This window comes from Condylura cristata, unplaced genomic scaffold (assembly GCF_000260355.1).
Source record: "Condylura cristata isolate star-nosed mole 26May11 unplaced genomic scaffold, ConCri1.0 scaffold00012, whole genome shotgun sequence".
NCBI lineage: Eukaryota > Metazoa > Chordata > Mammalia > Eulipotyphla > Talpidae > Condylura > Condylura cristata.
This window is the reverse complement of record NW_004567113.1, coordinates 22,224,181-22,246,581: the sequence shown is the minus strand read 5'-3', so window position 1 is coordinate 22,246,581 and position 22,401 is coordinate 22,224,181. Positions and strand designations below refer to the sequence as shown.

General features: G+C 36.6%; 1 protein-coding gene across 4 annotated transcripts; it reads right to left on the bottom strand.

Moving 5' to 3' along the window:
• Positions 1 to 629: 629 nt before the first annotated feature.
• LOC101620616 (UDP-glucuronosyltransferase 2B4-like) lies at positions 630 to 18,186 on the bottom strand. 4 transcript variants are annotated; one of them, XM_012724267.1, is made up of 7 exons: positions 17,873 to 18,186; positions 17,463 to 17,521; positions 15,774 to 15,922; positions 11,262 to 11,393; positions 9,495 to 9,582; positions 8,253 to 8,472; positions 630 to 1,100 (listed from the first exon to the last, which is right to left on the bottom strand). In XM_012724267.1, exons 1-7 carry the CDS (start codon positions 18,184 to 18,186, stop codon positions 824 to 826), a joined length of 1,239 nt encoding a protein of 412 aa, XP_012579721.1. In that variant the 3' UTR covers positions 630 to 823. The 4 variants fall into 4 exon arrangements, with proteins under 4 accessions (XP_012579721.1, XP_004681306.1, XP_004681307.1 ...); XM_004681249.2 differs by having other exon boundaries at positions 17,463 to 18,186; XM_004681250.2 differs by lacking the exon at positions 17,463 to 17,521 and having other exon boundaries at positions 17,715 to 18,186.
• Between the last annotated feature and the right edge of the window lie 4,215 nt (positions 18,187 to 22,401).

The window sequence follows — 22,401 nt, the reverse complement described above, 5'->3', positions numbered from 1 at the left end:
AGAACTGGGGTACAGGCCAGAGGCTCAGGGGCGGTGAGAGGCTTCACCAGAGACAGAGTGGGGAACAGAACAGGCAGATCGAGGAAGTACACTGCTGAGGGGAGCAGCGGGTGGGTCAGGAGAGGTCTGCCACACCATGTGGTCACCTCCTGGGCAGGCGGGAATCGAACTCATGCAGAAGTGGCTTTAGATTCTCAGTGCTGTGCTTTATTTAACCCGCTGTGCCACCAGGGAGGGCCCGTTCATTATGTTTTTATTGAGGTAATGTTGGTTTAAAAGTTATATTTGCCTTGGAGGTACATGTTTATACCTTTCTGTATGTATTTTACTACATCATGACCAAACCATGACCATTGTTCATTGCGTCCCCTCTCACACTTTGGCCCCCACACCCACACTCTGCAGTCAGACACCTAATATTGACTTAGGTTTATTTGTCTGTTCCTTTATTTGTTATTTGTATTCAATTTGTGAGTGGAGTCATACAGTAACCCATGGGTGCTGTGGTATAGTGTCTGTACCAGCATGGTCAAGGACTGAGCTTAATCTATGGATTTGGCAGTTTGGTATCATATTTTAATTAGAATAGTCAACACATATTAAAATAATTTTATTTGTTTATTCTCCAGTTATTTTCTCTTTGGAATGACTTATCTCTAACTCTCAACTGGGTAGTAAATCTCTTAAACAATTTTGATTTGAAAAGTGAAATTGGAAGAAAAATGTCACAGGAGAAAGGGATACTTATAACTCATCTTTCTTGCAGGAATAAACTAGAAAAGTCCCATCTGTGAGACATACCAGCTTCAGGACTGAGAAACATCTATTCCCTTTTGTCCTTTCCACTTTTGACAACCTTCCGGCAACAAAACAGAAAACATCTTATGATGACATACACTGCAGTCACCACACAAGCCAGCAGGAACCCAATCACATCCAGGGAATGGAGCTGGGCCCAGGTGAGGTCATGGGAGGCCGGCCGCAGGTGCTTGGCCCCTTTATTGCGCATGACAAACTCGATCCAGAAGATAGCTCGATCCAGAGGCTTCATTGGCTGATCGCGCTGTATTCTTGATAATTTCATGATATTCTCTTTGTATCTGGAGAGAAAAAGAAATGTATAGGTATTGGAAGGAAACTAATTTATCTATGCATACCATATATTGAAAGTTTGTAATATGTCACAATATGACTCAAAATAAATGTCATTGAAATGAAGTATATGGTTGGGCCTTCATTACATGATTTTCACTGTAAAGTTAGAATTTTGTAAATGTAAAATATTTCTGATATTTAAAGTACCATATAAAAAGGGATAATTAACTTTTTTATGAAGAACATATATGTATACGCCAAAACAAACTTTTAGATTGATTTTTATTTAGCATTTATAGAATTCATATGTATGAAATGACTCCTCACTGCTTCACTTTGTTCCTCTCTTTACTCCCTTTATTTCTCTTTCCCATAGTACAGTCAGAATGATTTTTGAAACAAGCATCCAGTCAGTACACACCCATGCTCAAAATTTTGAGCGGACACCTATAACATTTAGAATTTAATTCAGATATGGTGTTTGGACTATGTAACCCTACATGTTCAATACCTAGGCAACATCTTGTACTATCAGTTTATCTCATGTATCTCTTGACCGGAATTCAAAATATATTACAAACCAATTGTATTAAAACAGCAAGTTAAGAGAACCAAATAAAACATAAGGAAAAATAGTATATTGTTATTACAATACAAAACACAACACAGCAATAACAGACAATTATAAACCAGAGATATCCTATTGGGATGGGGACAGAAAGAGATCAGAAGGAGGGAGGAATGAGGGGACTATGATGATGTACTTATGTAAATAAGTACATCATCATAGTGGCAGGGGCAGGGGAGGGGGGGGAGTAAATACTGTTTTAAAATGAACAATATTTTAAATAGACTTATAAATTAAATTGCAAAATGAAATTTAATTCATTTTGAGGTAATCCAACAGCTACAGAATAGTTTGTTACCAGGGCTCCAGGTCAGCCTAGTAGGTGAGATATTCTAGTTAACTTGTATCTCTCTCTCTTTCCCTTTTTGTAAATAACCCCATTATTGACTCTTTTGTGTGTGCCTGCAGTACAACTAAATTTTAAGCGCACGGGTGAGGCCCCACAGACAGGCAGCCCAGTTCACACCGAGGTGCCCTGTAACAAAAAGAGCCCATGAGTATATATAGTGGAAAATGGAAGTCATTAAAAAAAATGGTAATAAGACTGAACAGTTGTACACAAGACAGTGAATTCAGAGTACTATGAGGAGGAGCTCTACACGTGCGTGAGAGGAAGCTCCCACACGCAAGAGAAGAAACTGGGTGGGGACGCTGGGGCAGGAAAAGCTGCGCAGGCGCGCGTGAGGGAGGTTGTGTGGCCGCTGCGGAAGATGCTGGGAGAGAGAGGCGGAGCGCTGGCCACAGCGTTGCGGTATCATGATGGCGCCGGAGGGCTGGACCGCTCCGCGGCTCCACAAGGGCATTACAGAGTTGAGCTTTGTGAGCACAGGGCACATGGCAGAGGCTATTGACTTCAGTTTCCCCTGAGTAGCCATTTTGGAAAAATTAGACCTGGTAGAGAAAGGGAGACCTGAAGAAACAGGTATCTTGCTGAAGCGAGGCCTGGAGAGGAAGGGAGATCCAGAAACAGGCATCATGTTAAAGTGAGTGAGTGGCTTGTCAGGCCATTTTGTCACTACAGCTGTGGACTTGAGTATTGTTTAATGCTGTGCTGAGCTTTTTTTTTTTTTTTTTTTTTTTTGTAGTATCTGTGAATTGGATCCCGGTTTATCGTTTGGCTGCCAAGTATCTAGGGAGGCAGGAAGATGCCATCTTAGACATGCGGCCTGTTGCCAGAGAGAAACTGCATGTCTTCAGTGGTGGGAAGACACCATCATTATCAAGTTCTGTGCAGGATTGGATAGTACTGGGCACAACTTTGGGTAAGGTAAAAAGCCATTATTGGCCTCAGTAATTCTTGTTTTTCCTGGTTTGTTATTCTTTATTGTTATTCTCCAAGTCTGAGGTATCTTCAGTTGTGCTTGGGTGCAGCAACCAGATGTAACCGGTAAAGGAAACTTGTATGTGGTTTCTCAAACTATTAAAATGAGTTTACCATAGTATCCATTGATTTCACTTCTAAGTATCAACATGGAAATACAAAAACAGAAAGCCAAAATGATACATGTATGATTATGCAGCTATATTTACAATAGCCAAGTTTTGGAAACATTGTATGTTTTCTTTCAAGTCAGCTTTCTCCGAGTTAATTAATTAATTAATTTTCTCACATCACTGAAGTCTCTAGTCCTCCCACCACCGTATCACTCATGAACCATCACCCTATTCCCTTGTGTTCACCCTCCCACGTTGGGCACCCCTACTCGCTCTTCTCCTTCCTCTGCTCTATGCTATTTTACAGTCAGCTTGCCAGTTTTTTCTTTCTCTTAACTTTTTGATTATTTCTTTGTATTCCACATGTAAGTGAGATCATCTGTTATCTTTTTCCTTCTGACTAATTTTGTCTAACATAATCAGCTCTATCCATGTTACCTGCAATGACATATGAGTTTGTCTTTTTTGATTGCTGGTAATATTCTGTTGTATGAATATACCCCAACTTTTCAATACATGTGTCTGTTTTGGGGCATTTGGGTTGTTTCTTTATCTTGGCTGTAATAAATAATGCTGCATTATACATAGGAATGCAGGTTTCCTTTTGAATTAGTATTGTTGTGTCCTTTAGGTAGATTCCTAGGAATGGCATCGCTGAATCCTATGAGAGATTCATTTTTAGTGTTCAGAGGAATCTCCACATCATCTCGAGGACTTGTTTCCTTTTTTTTAATGTGGGAATTTCTTACTAGAGTGTGGTAGGATCTCATTGGGTTTTGATTTTTCATTTCTCTGATAACTAGTGATATTGAACACTTTTTTCATATATCTGTTGACCATTTGTATTTTGTAAGTATTTGATCCAGTTCCATATCTGTGGTATTGTGTGCAAACATTTTCTCCCATTCAGTAGGATGTCTCTTTGTTTTGATAGTTGTCTCTTTTTGCTGTACAGATTTTTTTTTTGTTTAATTTAATATAGTCCCAATTGTTAACCTTCTCCTTTGTTTTCCTTGTTTCTGGAAAATAATGCTAGGAGATATTTCTGAGGTGCATGTCATGGAATGTTTGCCTATGTTTTCTTTTATATATATTTAGCATTAGGTCTTATGCTCAAGACTTAACATTTTCAGTTGATTTTTGTATATAGCGTGATAAAGTAGTCTAGTTTTATTTATTTATTTATTTATTTATTTTTAACATGGGCCAATCTAGCTTTCTCAATGGCATTTATTGAAGAAGCTATCCTTTTTTTAAAGTATATACTTTGCTCCTTTGTTGTAATTACTTGGCTATATATCTGAGATGTCTGGGCTTTCAATTTGATTCCATTGGTCTGGTGTCTATTTTTGTTCCGCTACTATGTTGTTTTTATTATAATGGCTTTTTAATATTGTTTGAAGTCTGGGACTGTAATGCCTTCATTCTTACCCCTTTCAGTCAGGAGAACATTTGCTATTCGGGGTTTTATATGGTTCCAAATGAACTTCAACAATGCTTGTTCACTCTTTGAAAAAAGACTTATTTATGTATACAGAATGGGGTTACAGGCCAGAGGTGTATGAGGCAGTGAAATGATTCACCAGAGACAGAGTGGGGAGCAGAATAGGCAGATTGACAAAGTACGCTGCTGAGAGGTACAGCAGGCTGAGACAGGAGAGCTAAGTGGATCACCTCCCTGGCAGGGATCGAACTCTCACGGAAGGGGCACTTCACGGTTTTGTGCTTTAACTCTCTGCACCACCAGGGAGGGCTCTCTGTTCAGTTTTTTTTTTTTTTTTGAAGAATGTCATCAAGGTTTTTATTAGAATTGCATTGAATCTGTAAATTGCTTTTGGTAGGATGCTCATTTTTATAATGTTAATTCTTCCAGTTCATGAGCATTTCCATTTCTTTATATCTTCTATTTCTTTTAAAGGTGCTTTGTAACTTTCTTTTTATAGGTCTTTCATCTCCTTTGTTAAGATTATTCCCAGACATTTACTATGAGGGTACAATCATAAATGGGATGGTTTCTGAAATTTCTTCCTCTATGTTTATTAAAGATTTATTTTTATTTTATTTATGCATACAAGAACTGGGGTATAAGCCAGAAGTGCAGGATGGGAGAGGAGTTACCAGAAACAGAATGGTGAACAGAACAGGCAGATCTACTGAAATACACTGCTGGAGGGGACCAGCGGGATGAGACAGAAGAGGTCCTCCGCCATGTGGGTCACCTCCCCAGCTTGTGGTTGAATTGATGCCACAGTGGCTGGCAATTGATAACGCTGAGACCCCTGAGCCACCAGAGAGGCTTGCATCTTTAATTTTTAGATAAAGATCACCCTGAACTTTTTATCTGTCCAGCAGAGAAATTCTTCCGTGTCAGTATTGTGTTCTAGAAACTGATTTTCATTCTGTGATGCTTTGTTCCTAGGAGGGCTGGGTGGGTCACTTGTAGTTTTCTTTCTCCTCACTGTTCACTTTCATGTTGTTTTAGGGGGTAGGGCCCTTGCCACTGGAGCTTGTTGGCATGGTTTCTGTGTGTGTGTGTGTGTGTGTGTGTGTGTGTGTGTGTAGCGCTTGGGCCACTGTGGGTGGTGAATGGAAGTAGGACAGGTACTCCTGCTGCTGTCCCTTTGGATATCTCTACTAGACATCTTCTCATGTGCAGTGGATGGCTCTGTGTGCCACTTGGGCTGCTGAAGCAGCTGGGTGGGTTTAGGGGCAGGGTTTCCCATGGCACCTGTTGGCCAGACTGCTGCTACTAACCAGCATGACATCCCAGTGCTCTTACCTCGGTGTGAGTGGATCTGTACACTGTCTGGCCTACTGTGGAGTAAGGGCTGCTGTGGTTTCTGTAGACTAGATCCCTGATATAGGACCTGGCATCACAAAGCTCCAATTGTGGCCTTGTCCACTGTTGGGTGCAGCAGGCTGAGTGGGACACACTTCCTGGTGTAGCTAAGGTCTGCTGCAGGTCCCCTATGCAGGGCACAGGAACTGTGAGTTCCCAGTCAGTCAGGGCTGGTCTGCCTGGGGACCTGGGCTGGTTGAGTGGTGTGCTTGGTATCTCAGGTTCTGCTTGGGAAGTGTTGGGGCTGGTATTCTGGTCCTCTTCAGTAGGTGGCGCCAGAGGGCTGAGTTGGATGTGCTGCCCTGCAATAAGTGGTTTACTAGTGAGTTGTGCCTTAGGGAAAAGGAAAAAAAAAAAGAAGAAGGGAAAAATAAAGTTCTGGGCTTCCCATTGGCTCAAGGGGTTAACTCTCAGCACCACGAAACTGTCCGAAGCCACTGCAGTGTGAGTTTGATCCCCAGCCAGGCGCTGACCCACATGGTGCAGCAGATTTCTTCTGTCTCACCTACAGCTCCCCTCAGAAGGCTATTTCAGGCAGTTCACCTGTTCTGCTCCCCACTTTGTCTCTGGTGGTGACTCTTCTCTTATCTCCCCTCTCCCACACCGTTAGCTTGTACCCCTTTCTTGTATGCATAAATAAAATAAATCTTAAAAAAAATACATAAAGTCTGTTTATTTGGAGTGGATGGCTGTTACTCACCTACAGGTAGCTGAAAATATAGCTGTTGGATGGGGGAATGGGAGTTTTGCTCTGGGATCCACACTGTACTGGAAGATGTTGGCCATCTTCGTGGGCTGGGCTTCTCTATAGAGCCAGTGAAAATCGGCTTCTCCCTTTTTTGCCCCCATTTTGGTTCTTGGGCATCCAGGAAAATTGCTGGTGTGTAGAGCTTGTTCAGAGAGCCTCTGGGTTTTGCTAAGAGCTTATTATCAGTCCTTTTAAAATTTGTTTTTAGTACAGAAATTGGTACCAGCCTCTCTATTCTAGCACCTTGGCTGATTTTGAAATTTTTGATAGAGGTCTAGAGTGGATTTACTGTGGTCAAATGACATATCCATGGTTAATGTTTTGTGATACCTCCTATACATAATAGTGCTTTCCATAAGAGATGGACCAGTTTGCATTCCTCTAGTAGTTAGGAATGTCCCCTTTTCTCTACATTCTTGTCAACATTTCTTTCTTCCTTTTTGTTTTTTTCCTGATAAGGCCATAGCATATAAGATGGTATCTCATTGGGGTCTTGATTTGCATTAATAATAATAAGGAATGGTGGATGTTTTTTCATGTACCTGGTGGACATCTTAATGTCTCTTTTGGAGAGGTGTCTGTTTAATTTTTTTGCCCTTTTTTTTAAATTGGGTTAATTGTTTTATTTTTATAGCATTTTATGAGTTCTCTGTCTTTGAAATCAGTCCTTTGTCCGATGTGTGGTATACAAACATTTTCCCTTATTCAGGAAGTTGTCTTTTCATTTGATTTCTTTCACTGTACAAAAGCTGTTTTGTTTGATGTAGTGCTAGATTTTTATGTTCTCTTTTTTCTTTTGCTATTGGGGACAAATCTCTAAAGTCATCACAGAAGCATATCTCATGAAATGTTTTGTATATGTTCTCTTTGTATTTTATGGTTTTTGGGTTTTACATCCAAGTCTTTGACCCATTTTGCATTTATTTTGGTATAGGGTGTGAGATTGTGGGCTAGTTTCTTTCTTTTCTTCATCTTTTTTTTTGCCATCAGCTGTCCAGTTTTCCTAACATCACTGACTGAAGAGGTTATTCTTATTCTGGTGTATTTTTTGGCTCTTTTGTCATAGATAAACTTACATATGTATGTGAGTTTATTTCTGTCTCTCAGTTCTGTTCTGTTGGTCTGTGTGTTTTTGTTCCTGTACCAGGCTTTATTAATTGTGCCTCTACTGAGACTGGGATAGGGAGGAAGAGGGGTAGACTAGAGAAAAGGTGGGGAAGAGAACACAGTGCTGTGTAGTAGAGGACTATAAGCAGTTTGATGGTGGGAGAACAATAGTGGTCACACCTGGGGGAAGGAATACTATATTGTGAAAAAATAAAAAAGATTGCTTAAAGAACAAACAAATACATTATTAAGCTAAAAAAGAAGTATTGAAAAATATTTGATCGCTGGTGTAATATACTAATAGCTTCACAGCTAATATCTAAAGAATGTGAAACTAATATTTATTGGTGACAAAGGAACCTATGTTTAAATATTACTTATTAGAAAATTGTGATACTCACGAAGGGTCGTTAATGACTGTCTTCAATGCATTGAGCAAGTCTGTGCTAGACATTGTGTGAAAGTCCACTCTGACAGCTGCTCCCTTTGCCATCATATGCACCATGTTATCAGGCTGGTCTGCAAACAGGGGAACGCCCACCATCGGGACGCCGTGGTAGATCGCCTCATAGATGCCATTGGTTCCCCCATGGGTTATGAAGGCTTTGGTTTTTGGGTGACCTACAATTGATTTTAGGATATTATTAACTATAAGTCTGAGAGTTAAAATGAGATTAGGGAAAGGTGTGGCACTGAAAGATTCATGATTTGTAGATAACAGATTACACATAAAGTTCATTGAAGTCTTTCAGCTCTCAGGGCAAAAAGCATTTCTTCTTTTTAGAGAGGAAAGTTAACAATGTTGTATGATTTGCAAGTGGTGAATGAGACAAGTTTGGCAGGTGAATAAATTAATAGGAACACTATGGATTAAAAAAATAGGCTGTGAGAAATAAAGAATTTAAGATGACATGTTAGGACGTAGTCCTTGAAATAGAGTTCAGTCACTGGTTCTAACATGGCACTAACAGACATCAGGACTGCAGGAAGTTTGACATTGGTGACACTGGAATCATCAGAAGGAAAGATGAGAACATGAGATATTCTAATGTTATGGTTAATTTCCTACAGAAATTAGAGAATTTTTACAATCTAATTTCCTTTAGAATCACTGGTAGTAATGGAAGTTATATATATTTTTCACTGTCACTGAGTACTGGTATAGAAGAGAAAAGGTAGAAATAAGGTGAGTGAACTAGGAAGCAGACAATCCAGGTGAAGATACTCTGGTTTTCAGTGGCAATGGGGGAAGCGACGAACACAGGAATAGAAATAGAAAGGGGAGGTTTGGTGGAGGGAGTGAAGCATGTGCGCAGTGAAGGTGTGAGAAAACATCCCCCAAACAGAATAGATGTATAAGCAGCTGACAGATTACTAAAATGTGAGATAATCCACATAGTTTTTATAAAATTTTCAATGAGAATTACAGGTGAAATAGATATTTTGATTCTAAGACATAAGAGATGAATATGCTTATAATAAGTTGCCAACTGTCAGCTGTTATCATTTAACACATTAGACTGCAATATAAATGTAAAGAACTTAAATTTTATATCTCATGTTATGCAATAGTAAATGTTCTAGTATTTTTTTCCATGTGAAATATTATCCTTTATTTGAGTGTTTGCTTTCTAGAATCTTACCAAGAAGGTCATTCTGAGGGATCCACTTATAGATTCGAGTGTTTGCCCCTAAGGTAGCTGGCTTCTTGCCATCAAATCTCCATAGAACCTGTTAAGGGAAAGAAAATATTATTTCAATAGTCAGATTTCAATATTAGAGCATGTTTGAGATCTACTGACGTTAAGGAATACTCTAGTTAGGTACATTTCTCTGAAGATATGTAATGAAGACAAGAGGTACTGCATATGATTGCTATTAAAAGTGGAATAATAGCAATACCACACTTGTAAATTTGTTTTAATATCCACTAAAAAAAGGATACAATCATGATGTTTCACACATCCCAGTGTATGAAATATTTGTCTGTACTAGACAAATGAGATTATCCATGATCAGTTCGAGTATTTAGTGATTTTTAGTCAATATAATTTTAAAGCAGCAAGAGCAGGACAGGACATTGCTATAATCTCACATTTATTTATTTTGATCTGTTATATAATTGTCATCTTCCTATGTGGCATTACAGTATTTATTTCTTCTATGTGCCACAGAATGTTTTCTTGTATCTACTTGTTCCACAAGTTATTTTATACCATTTTACATCTTTTTATTTGGAAAAAGCTTATCTAGTTACTTTACTTATTTGGAGAACTAAATAATTCTGTGGATTACAAATTTTCTCTGCAGTATTTTTGATATTAATTTTAAGGACACTGAAGAGAAATTTCAAGACATGATATTTTACTCTAATCTAGAGTCTTATTTCTGCGTACAGCTTGGAAATTCTAAAATGGAGAAAAGGGGATTCTGCTCACTTTAAATAACAGCAGAAATGGAGAAATAAACCAAAGATACTTTATACTTTATCTATTGGTTGAGTGGAACACTACAGAGCATCAACAGCATGATTAACATGAGACCTTGAACCGAGGAATTCCACGTCTATTAACAATGATTGTAATTTTGGAATTCTCCAGCAAAACTCATAATTTGCATTATACTTTACAAGTGTTTTACATCATTTTGCTCAGCATTGTGAAAACACCTTAAGTTTACAGCAAAAATTTAGCTCAGGTGATAATTAGAAATTGTTCTGGCTAGAAAACTAACAGTTCTCTTAAAGACCTAGAGAATGCAGGAGTGTTCTATAAAATGGGAAGTAATGTGTTATGAATAGGGTGCACATGAAATTTACTTTAACCCAGGTGATTTCAGGTGCATTCTTTAAAATATTCTCTTTTCTTCCTCATGTTAGTCTCCGTGTCTGGCTCAGGTACACGGAAATAGCTTGGCATTCTTTAGTACCATTAACAATACACTGCACAGGCTAATTCCAAAAATTTTAAAGAAGAGAGGACTGGATTACTGACAGGCCAAAATTGTATGATGCCTTCAAGCTTTATTATTTTCCTGCTTAAGGTTATAGTTGAAATTTAATCCTTTCTGATGACATCTGTACCCTGGAATGCACCCCGCCCTCAGCATTCTTGTAAAATTAACTAATGACAGGTAGAATTTCTGTTTTCAATAATTTCCCACAACACCACTGTAATAGCAAATCTCCACCTGTTGCTTCTAAACTACATTTAATTTCAATCATAATGGTAATGGCACATGAAACATACTTCTTACTGTTTGAACACCTGCCATGAGTAATTTGGTTTGAGCTTATGTCTGAAAGAAAGTACAGTCATCTTTACAACTTGCCATGCATACGTAAGTCCACATCCATGCCGAGTTAAGTGTCACACTTAGCAGTTGTCCATTATTAATATACTTTATCTAACCTTTTGTGGAATCTGGGCAAGGGCCGATGCAATCACATTTGCTCTCTCTTCTGGCATGTTACTGACCATTGAACCCAGAGTAAAGACCACAATTCCATTTTCTCCAGAGCTCTGTGCAAATTCTTCCATCTCCTGTGAAGAAAGAATTTGCTCCATCACAAAAAGCAACAGCACAACTATATTAGGATTGCTAGGTATAGCACAGGAGAGAACATCATGGACTTTAGGAATTATGAGAATAATAAGTGTTACAGAAAGTGGCAAAGTATAAATAATATAACATTTACTTTTTGATAATATCTAAGATTTTAGTTTAGCGGTGTAAATATATTCTCATTGTTGTACAATTTATAGACATTTTACATATTGCAAAATTGAAATTCTGTAGTCACTACATAATAATTCTCCCATTGACCAGCTCCCCCCAAATAAAAATATGCTTTCCAATTTCAATTCCTTTATCAAGCTATTTTAAAAATAAAATTTTATTATTTTCCATTAATTTAACAAGGTATATACATTTGGACAAATAGGTTCACACCTCAGTGTGTATACTCACTTCCCCCAAACTCCAGGGCCACTGTCCTATCAGATTCACCCTCTTCACATTCCTCCCCTTCATGCTACTCCTTCCTTTTGATAACCACATCTTTACTGGAGTCTAAAGCTACTTTTGTTGTGTTTTATCCTTTGATTATTTTTATTCCACTAAAGTGTAACATAATCTCTAAATACCCATAGGTAGGTGACTGGATAAAGAAATTGCAAATACAACCACCTACCACACACATAATATCAATAGAACACTATTTGTCTATTAAGAAAATGCAAATGTAACTTTTGCAACAACATAAATGGAACCTAAGATGGTTACTTAAATAAAATACCAGAATGTGATAGTAAAGCTTCTTTTGGAAGCATTTTCTTTATAGTAAACTACAAATATTTCTGAATTTTGTCAGAGCAGGTTATACATTGCTTGCAAACTCTTCAAAAGTAAAATTCCATCCCAATGACATTAGTTTCAACGTGAGCATCAGTGAAGTTTCCTGTACTTACATGGCGCATCCTCAATCTGTGGCAATTTTTACAGCTCCAGTGTTCAATATTTTGTCTCACTAGCTCACAGACTATAGCATCCTTAACTCATGCTGTGGTAGATACAAACTCCATTTACAGATTAGCTTTGACATGAACTGATCATTCTGTGATATCATTGTGAATATAACATGCTCGTAGTAAGAAAATTTGGAAAAGCATGTAAAAGAAACAAGTAAATATCCATATTCTAGCTAGAATTTAACCTCACTGCATATTTTCAAGTTTTTATTCTAGTGTTTTGTTCTATTTGTTTAAATAAATATAAATATGTAATATGTATTCAGAAATTTATGATCCTAAAGTATATCTTTCCATCCAAAAAGAAAATTGCTTATTAGATTTCACATACATAGTTTTTTAATGATTCTATAGTTTTAAATTTAGTATAGTTCCAACTTTTTTTACATATATGGTTTCTGCATCTTCATTACTTTTTTCCATGAAGTTTCACTTGTATATATTATGAAGTTTAGACTATACACATTTTAAGATAATTAAGATTTGCCAAATATCTTTCTTATAACGGAAGTACAGATATTATGAGAGGATCTGATAATTAATGAAAGCAAATAATTTTAGGTAGTTCTTTATGTAATGATCAGAAAGTTTCACATTATTGACTTGGGTTCAAGTAATTTTTTTGAAACTTAAAACAACTACTCTTAATAGTATTTATGATCATAATACCTTGGTGATCAAAAAGCCAGTTCTGAGTGGATTCAGGAGAACTTACCATAGCTCTCTATTTATAGCTCATATCACAGGCAATAGAAAGGATCGTCTGAAACCAAGTCCTTTCTGAGAGGGGCCTTTTTGCATATAGTAAAAGGTGCTTCTAAAGGTGAAGATCTAATTGGACATATGCAGGAGCTGACTGAAATTCTCCTGACTGAAATCCTTCTAGAGAAGCCAGCTGACACCAGCCACATGGAACCATAAAGATATCTTTGGAAGGAGATTGTACATAAATGTGGAAAGGTTCACCTCCTATAGGTGACCCTTGTGTCAGATTTCAAGACTTGGCTATGTTATTTAATGTCTACAAACCAAAATGAAGAATCACAGAAAATGAATAAATTGAGAAATATTTTTTAAAAATGACCAAATTCTAGACAGACATTAATAAGCTGGATATAGGTGACTTATCTGATGTCAAGTCAAAATAATGGTCATACAGATGCAACCTGTCATAAAACAATACATGAACAACAGGAGAATTTCAAAAGACTTAGAAAATGTAACATTAAACCAAACAGAAATCAAAGAATTAAGACATAATAGTTATGAAATTTCAAAATGGTTCCAAAACTACAGGCAACATGAAAGGATCAACAAATTCAAAGACAGCACAACAGTCATATAATCAGATTATAAGAAAAGAATGAGACAGAGTGAAACAGTTTAGGGGAACACATGAAATACTGTCATTCACAGAAATATATGCAGAATGTAGTTCCCAGTAGGAAAGACAGAAGTAATCTATTCAGAGAAAAAAATGACTGAAATTTTGTGGCACAGAAGATACTGTGGCAACAGACACTTAACAAATTTGTCAGGAGAGTAAAAACATGTAATTTAGAATGCTTTTTTGCTGTTACCCAACTTAAAGAAGGGGAGACACAAACAAATGGAAAGATATTTGGGCTGGTGCACTGGAAAAGTTGGCATTGTTAAAATGACTATTTTAACAAAGGAACAGATAGTTCAATACAGTCATTATTAAGATCTTAGTGATGGTTTTCAAAGAAATAGAACAAAACTCCCCAAATGCTTTTGGTCCATGAAAGCCACATTTGTCTAGCATACTTGACACAGCAGAAGGAAAATGATGTCATGTTCTATAAATTCACACTGTGCTACAAATAAACAATAGTCAGGACAGTATGATAATTAAGTAAGAGATGTAGCCAAATCAATGAAAACAATAGAGAACCCTGAAATAAACTCACATATCCGGGCAGTTAAATGTAACAAAGGAATAAGAGCAAAGGAATAGGAAATAAGGATGGTGCTGGGAAACTGGACAGCAACATGCAGAAGAATGAATCTGTGTCAATATCTTACGCCATATACAAAATTTCATTCAAGATATTAAATATATAAGAAATGAAACCATAACATACATAGAAAACAAATTATAATCTCTTTGACAGTCACCTGAGTGATGTCTTTATGGATTTGTCTCCTATAGCAAAAGAACCAAAAAAAGAATGTCAACAAATGGAATGTATTCATCTAAAAATATTCTACATGGAAAAATAAAAAAGAAAACCATTATTATACTCAACCTATTTATAAACTATATATAAGATAGGGGATTGATATCCTAAACATGATTAACTCAAACAAATAGGGCACAACTTGATTAAATAGGACAGCAAATTGCATGTCTCCTATGTCGAAAAAAACCCTACTGAATTTTGCAAAAAAAAAAAAAAAAATTGAATGGCACATTTCTAAGCCTAAGGAGCTCTCAATTTGAAGGAGGAGGTAACATATAATCCCATATAAATATCAAGTAAGATATAATTTGCTAAAGATAAAACTTGTAAACACAGATGTTCTTTAGTCAACATTCATGATTAGGCTGTAGAGGACACACACACACACAAATTCACATTAGTGAAGTGATGGATGTGTTCATCAACACGAGGAAAGCCTCTTCATGATGTTTGTGTAAGTCAAATAATTATGATGAGTACTTCAAAAGTTTTACAATTTGATATATCTGTTATGCCTGAGTAAGGTTGAAAAACTAAAGCCAGGTTAAGGAAAACTCCTCCATAGGTTCTAGAGCTTATGAAATGTTCCTTACATCGTTAAATTTTGAAATAAATTAGTAGTAGGTTAAGCCTGGAATATAATCCTTGCTTTGTGTTGCTGTCTGCTGGAAGGCAGATAAACTGGATGTCTAAAAGGTCATAAAATTATTTTGTAAAAGATGCTTGCTTATGAGCTAGAGCTCACACTCATCAATTTACAATCCGTTAGATTAGTTTTCCTTCATGAAGGGTATCATCTTTATAGTAACATGTTTCTTTTTCTATTTTATACTAAGTACATTTTCAGATACAGATGGGAGAAATTATCCATTGTTATATAAATATGCAGAATTAAGTACCTTTTCTCTGTGTTCATTTTGTCATCCAGCTGTCTGCAAGGGGCGATTTTATACAGATTTGGAGCATGACAAGAATATCCTGGTTAGGAGGTGCTCTAAGATGTCAAACTCTAGCATGTCAAATGAGCAGTCAGTTAAGGGCAACGGTTACAGCAGGTAAACACATTGGACTTGGATGCAAATATTGCTGGACTTCAAGTTTTTGTTTTTGAAGAGTGCACTTTTAGTAATGTTGTATCCTAGTGAAGAGCCTCAAAGCAAATAAAGGAAATAAAAGTGTGGGAGGCTACCTTAGGCAGGGGTTTGGCAGGTTTGCAGTGGAGTCCTCCAACAAACTCAAAATTTGGCAGGAATGGGCGAGGAAACTCAAAATCCCAGTAGGTTCGAATGAGCCACATTTCAGCTTTCCCCATGGTCTCAGCTAATGTAGTGGGTCTCCCTGGAGGGGTAGAAGAAACAAAGGTGGAGGAAATGAGAAAACTGTAACTTAAATACCAGTTGAAATTCTGAAAGGAGCTTGGGATGATATAGACCAATACGTAAAATTGTCTGAGGTCTGATAATACAAATATATACATGACAAAAATATATTAAAAGTTTACATGTTATGTACATGTACATATGTGTATATTACAAAGTTTAAGTACCTTGAGTAAATCATCAGCATAAATGACCACTCAACCTAAGTCAGCATAGAATTAAATTTATAGTTGCTTACTCTTTAAAGCTGCAAAGGTAACAGAAGCAAAATGTAATTTATCATTTGAGCTCCATACCAATTAACAAATGGAAGGACTTTTCCTTGCACACCAAGTCTGGTTTCTACAATTAGGAAACCATTCCCTTGAATCAGTTTTCCCATAGTTTCTGGAAATATGGCTTAATTTCTTGTACTTGCAACTATATTTGGCCCATGCTAGAATTTTAATTACGTTTTTCTAAGAATAATTGCAAATCATAACTGGAAATTTTTTAAATGTATGGAAAAAGAAGTATTGATCTTAATTTTGTTCTCTCTATCTTTGATGAAAAGCAGTTTTCAAAAAAATGTCTAGAAACCTGCACGTGCTACAGCAAGATTTAAAGCCTTTCACAGGGTGATTTGTAAGCACTTGGAAAAATCTGTAATAATTGCAAAATTTAAATTATAGACCTCAGTTTGTGATAGGGCCACTGTCTATTGTTAAAAACAATCCTTCAGAATATATGAGAAAATAGCTTAAATTCTTCATAAGTAGACTGAGAAAAATAAAGAGAAAAATAAAAAAAAAGAAAGAGACTTCTTAGTGTTCTATAGAATCTTGCCAGGAATATGTAACAGCTAATTGTCTGCTGTGATAAGCATAGTTAATAAAATTTCTAATGTCTTTCTATATGATGAATAAGAGTATACTAGATGATTATTAGAATAAAAAGATACCAAAGAGAGGATTTTTATTAATAGTGAAATACTTCCTATTTTGTAATGAAGGTCAATTATATTATTATAAACTCTTAAAACCCAACACCATTACAAAGGAGTGTGAAGTTTAGATTATGTGGTTTATAGGATTAGCAGTTGTAAAATTTAACCACTTTTCTTGGAATGTTGATAATGAGGAACTCTGTGCATCAGAGTGTGCAGGAGTTTTATGCAAAAGTCTGCAATCAATATGCTGTGGGCTTAAAAATCCTGTATAAAATAATTTAGGTTTCAAAGAGGTAAGCAAGAGTGGATATAATATTGCAACAGGTCCTCAGTGTTGAGTTTGAGTTTCTTGAATTTCTTGGGTGTCTTATAATAATCATGGAACTCAGGGTTCCAAATTATCCTGTAATTTAAATCTTTTCATCATAGTTTTGAGATTGAGTGATCATTTTCATTAACATTCATTGCTTCACTTATAAAAGACAAACCCTTCTGACCATATAATTATAAAACATTACTTGCCAAGGTGCGAAGAGGTAGCATAATTCTGCCAACTAAAAATATGACTTACCTAGTACTTCACTGTAAAACTCATTCCACTGCTTGTAATTTATTGTTTGGAACCAAAAGTCAAAGTAGAGCATATATATCATGTTTTTTACTCTCTCCGTAAATGTCATTTTATCACTTAATTCTGACAAAACAAAAGGCGCATAGGAGGGTGGGATTGGAAGTTTTCCAATATGCTTTTCAAATTGGTATCCAGGTATGAAGCGTAGAGTGTACACAAATGGTACTTTCAGCACCTCCGCCAGCAGCTCACCACAGGGTCCCACGGGGTCTGAGAGAATGAGATCAAATCTTGATTCTTGGAGCTTGGTCATAAGTTTCTTGTTCTTGACTACATCTTTACAAAGCTGGTTAACAATATCAAAAAATCTCCAAAGAATATCTTGCGATTTTGAAAAGTATGACCAAAAGGAGTCTTTAGGCAGCTCATATGTCCACTCGCTCACTACTTGCTTGAAAGCACTTTCAAACTCAGCTTTAGAGAAAGATGTAGGGTAGACTTCAAATTTAATGGCAGAGGGTTTGCTGGGATCAATGAGAATGGAAGCTGAAGATGTTAGAACAACCACTTGGTGACCTCTTGCAACAAGTTCATCCAGGATCGTCTTTATATTCATCCAGTGGCTGTATTCCGTGGGCCACACCAGCACCTTCCCACAGCTCCCAGAGCTAAAGTAACAGCCCAGCTGGAGCAGCAGAAGAGCTGACATCCACTTCACAGACATCCTGGTGAAATGTGGTGCTCTCTGAAAATGTTCTTTCCCTTCTCACATTGCTCATGGTTATTCCAAGTTAAACTATAACTGCCACACCTTAAAGTCAATATATTGTGTTTACAACCAGAATATTTGTGTGGCATGTGAAGTAAGCAAAAGTAGATGACGTTGTTTATATACAAAACGGTCCAATGTCTGAAGATTATAAGTGCTATTGCCAAGTGAAAGTTAATAGCCTTGCAATTTTGAGTTTTCTGTCTTACACAATACATTTTATAAGAGGGTTGAGAATACTGGAAAAGGAGCAATGACTGGCCTGCCATCTACGGCCAGAAGAATTAAAGAGAAAACGCTGGTGCAGTTGAGTGTGATTGACTTGGGATAATTTTTTAAGAGATTGTTTTGTTTCTTTTTATAAAAGTTTCCTAATATTTAATGCCAAAATCATTCAAATGTGATTTAAAATGTAGAATTCTGTCCTTTGTAGTATATTCATAGACTCTTGCAGCTTCTATGATACCAAATTCAGGGAATTTTATCATCCCCACATTAAGTCTTTATTCTTTGGCTGGATCTGTCTAATTTCTGTGTCTTTCCTAGTCTAGTCAAGAATAAATCTGGGTTTGTCTCTATAGATTTGCCTAATCTGAACAATTTCTCTAAATGGGATCATGCAATAATGTTTTTTTTGACAAGTGAACCTGCTAGCCTGTTGCAACCCAGTGTTACCTAGAAATAAATAAATGTCATGGAATGTCAGAGACATTTTTCATAGACAGATATGTAATGATGATAAAAGTTGGTAAAAATTAATAATGTTAAACTCTGGTAGAGTTACAGTTTTGTGCTCACCTTATAATTAAATAAATGTAAATTGTGATTTTATTTCAAAGAGAGTCAATTTTAGGAAGTGATTTAATTTTAGAGATGGATAATAGAGCAGTTCTTGAAATTATCAATACAATACTACACACTAAAAAAATATTTTGAAGGTTGATCTTGTGTTAATTATATTCTCCAATATGTTGACAAATATTGTAGGACACAGTATAATTAATTTAATTAATAATCTTACATGATGTAATTATATGTGGGATTTTATAAGATATAACAGTTCCCTATTGGTGAATTCACCTCAAGATATATTCATGATATATTTAGGATGGTTTGTTCTACTTTTGTGAAAATGTTATTGGGGTTTTCATAGGGATTTCATTGAATCTGCTTTGTGTAAGGGAGTATGGACATTTTACTAATATTCCATTCCACAAGCATAGAATCCTGACTCCTTTGCATTCTTAGTATATAGTTACTTCACTCTGTTAAGCTTTTCCCCTTGTATTTTATTCTTTTTTGGATGGTGCTGTAAAAGAAACGACTTTATTAATTTTCTTCCCAATGGTTTGTTATTTGTTTCTGTGGAGCCATCCTTCATCCCTGAAGTAAGTCCCAGTTGATCAAGGTACTTTTTTTTTTTTTAAGATTTTTTATTTGTGCATCCAGAACTGGGGTGCAGGCCAGAGATGCAGAGGGTGAGAGGCTTCACCAGAGACAGAGTGGGGAGCAGAACAGGCAGGTCGATGAAGTACACTGCTGAGGGGAGCAGCGGGCGGGTCAGGAGAGGTCTGCCACGCCATGTGGTCACCTCCGGGGATGGCGGGAATCGAACTCATGCTGAAGTGGCTTTAGCTTCTCAGTGCTGTGCTTTAACCCGCTGAGCCACCAGGGAGGGCCTGATCAAGGTACTTTTTTTTTTTTTTTAAAGATTTATTTATTTGTGCATCCAGAACTGGGGTGCAGGCCAGAGACTCAGGGGTGGCGAAAGACTTCACCAGAGACAGTGTGGGGAGCAGAACAGGCAGATCGATGAAGTACACTGCTGAGGGGAGCAGCGGGCGGGTCAGGAGAGGTCTGCCACGCCATGTGGTCACCTCCAGGGCAGGCGGGAATCGAACCCATGCGGAAGTGGCTTCAGCTTCTCAGTGCAGTGCTTTAACCCGCTGCGCCACCAGGGAGGGCCTGATCAAGGTACTTTTAATGTAATTTGTTGGCACTTTCTTTTTGGATATTTGATTCTGTGCTCATCAAAGGTAATGCCTATCATTTCCTTTTTGTGGCATCTTTATCTGATTTTAGCATCAGGATTATTCTGGTCTCATAAGAAAAATTGAGTAGGTTGCGGTAACCCTATTTTAATGTTTGGGAGCATTAAACATTCATCATCAGTGAAATCACCTGGCCCCAGACACTGGCTTTTGTGAAGGATTTGTTTAATAATTCTATGTTATTATTAGTATATGTAGATTCAGGTTTTTTTTGTTTTTTTTTTTTTTTTGTTACTTGGCTATTCAGTTTTGACCGTTTCAGTTTTTCTTTGACTAGTTAGTTGACTGAGAAGACCCCTTTTTCATCCTCATAAGAAAAGGATAGTTTTGCATGATACAGTATTCTCTTTTATGTGCCTTAAACTTCTTTATGATTGCAAACTTGAATTCCGAATCTGATAGGAGGAATAGATATTTCATGTCTTGTGGTTGGATGCTAGGAGGGCATCTTTCTGTTTTAGTTTTGTTTCTTTTATTGTACAGAAGCTTTGCAGTTTGATGTAGTCCTACCTATTTATTGTGACTACATTACTTTCTAAAGGGAAAAATCCTATATTGTGAAAAATAACCAAAATATTTTAAAACATAAAAACTAATAAAAACTAATATATGTATTGAAAGATATTGGATCTCTGGTGATGATACCATGCTAATAGTTTCATAACTAATACCTAAAACATATGAAACTCATTTATTGGTGACAAATACCCTATGTATAACTAGTAGTATAACTACTATCTATTAAAATTTTTTGATATTCATGAAGGGTCATTAAGACTTGCAAGACTTTATTCAATGCAGTGAGCAAGTCTGTGCTTGACATTGTCTGAAAGTCCACTCTGACAGCTGTTCCCTTTGCCTTCTATATACACCATTTATCAGACTGGTACACAAACAGGGGAATGCCCACCATCGGGACACCATGGTAGATGGCCTCATAGATGCTGTTGGTTCCCCCATGGGTTATGAGGTTTTGGTTTTTGGATGACCTACAATTGATTTCAGTTAAAATGACATTAGGAAAATGTATGGCACTGAAAGATTCATGATATTGTAGATAACAGATTACACATAAGATTCATTGAATTCTTTCAGATCTCAAGCAAGGCGCATTTTTGCCTTCTAGAGAGGGAAATTAGCATCATTGTGTGATTTGTAATTTAAAAATTAATATAAGTTTGTCAGGTGAAAAAACTTGCTCCGCAGGTTATTTTTAGCACTTCACACCTTTTCATCTGCAAATTGTTAATCTAGCTACCCAACAGTTCTAGAGAAATAAATAATTCTGTGTATTAATATTTTTAACAATACATGTTTTCCTTGCTAGAAAATGCAGTAACTTATTTTTTTATACTAATTCTATGCACATTTTGAAGAAACATTTCAAGAGGTAATTTTTTATTCTAACCTAGAATGTTATTTTTGAGTTCAGCCTGGAAATTCTTAAATGGAGAAAAGAGGAGTCTGCTGGCTTTACATAACAACAGCAGTGATGAAATAAACCAAAGTTGTGATACATTACACTTTATCCCACTGGCTGTTAATGCATGAGTGAGGCACTAAAAAGCATCAGCAGTGTTGATAGCATGAGACCTACAACTCAGGATTTCCATGTCTAGTAATAATGATTCTGATTTGCTGATTTCTCCAGCAAAACCCATAGTCTGGGTTATAATTTCCAAGTGTTTTATTTAGTTTTATTATGTGATGTTAAAGCAACTCAGATTCCAGCAAAATTTAGCTCAGGTGATAAGTAGAAACTGTCCCAGTTAGAAAACTAACAAGTTCTCCTCAAAGACACAGAGAATGAGGTGTGTTCTATAAGATGGGAAACGATTTTTTATATGTCTCACAAATAAAAGTACATATGATATTTTTTCTAACTCAGGTGATTTCAGGTTCACTACTTAAAATATTCTCTTTTCTTCCTTATATCTTAGTCATTGTGTCTGGCTCAGGTATACGGAAATAGCTTGGTGAAACCTGACCATTCTTTATCTGAATGAACATGAACAATACACTGAACAAGCTAATTCCAAAAGTTTAAGAGGAGAGAGGCGTGGATTACTAACAGGCCACAATTGTCTAACACCTTCAAACTTTATCATTTCTCTGCTTA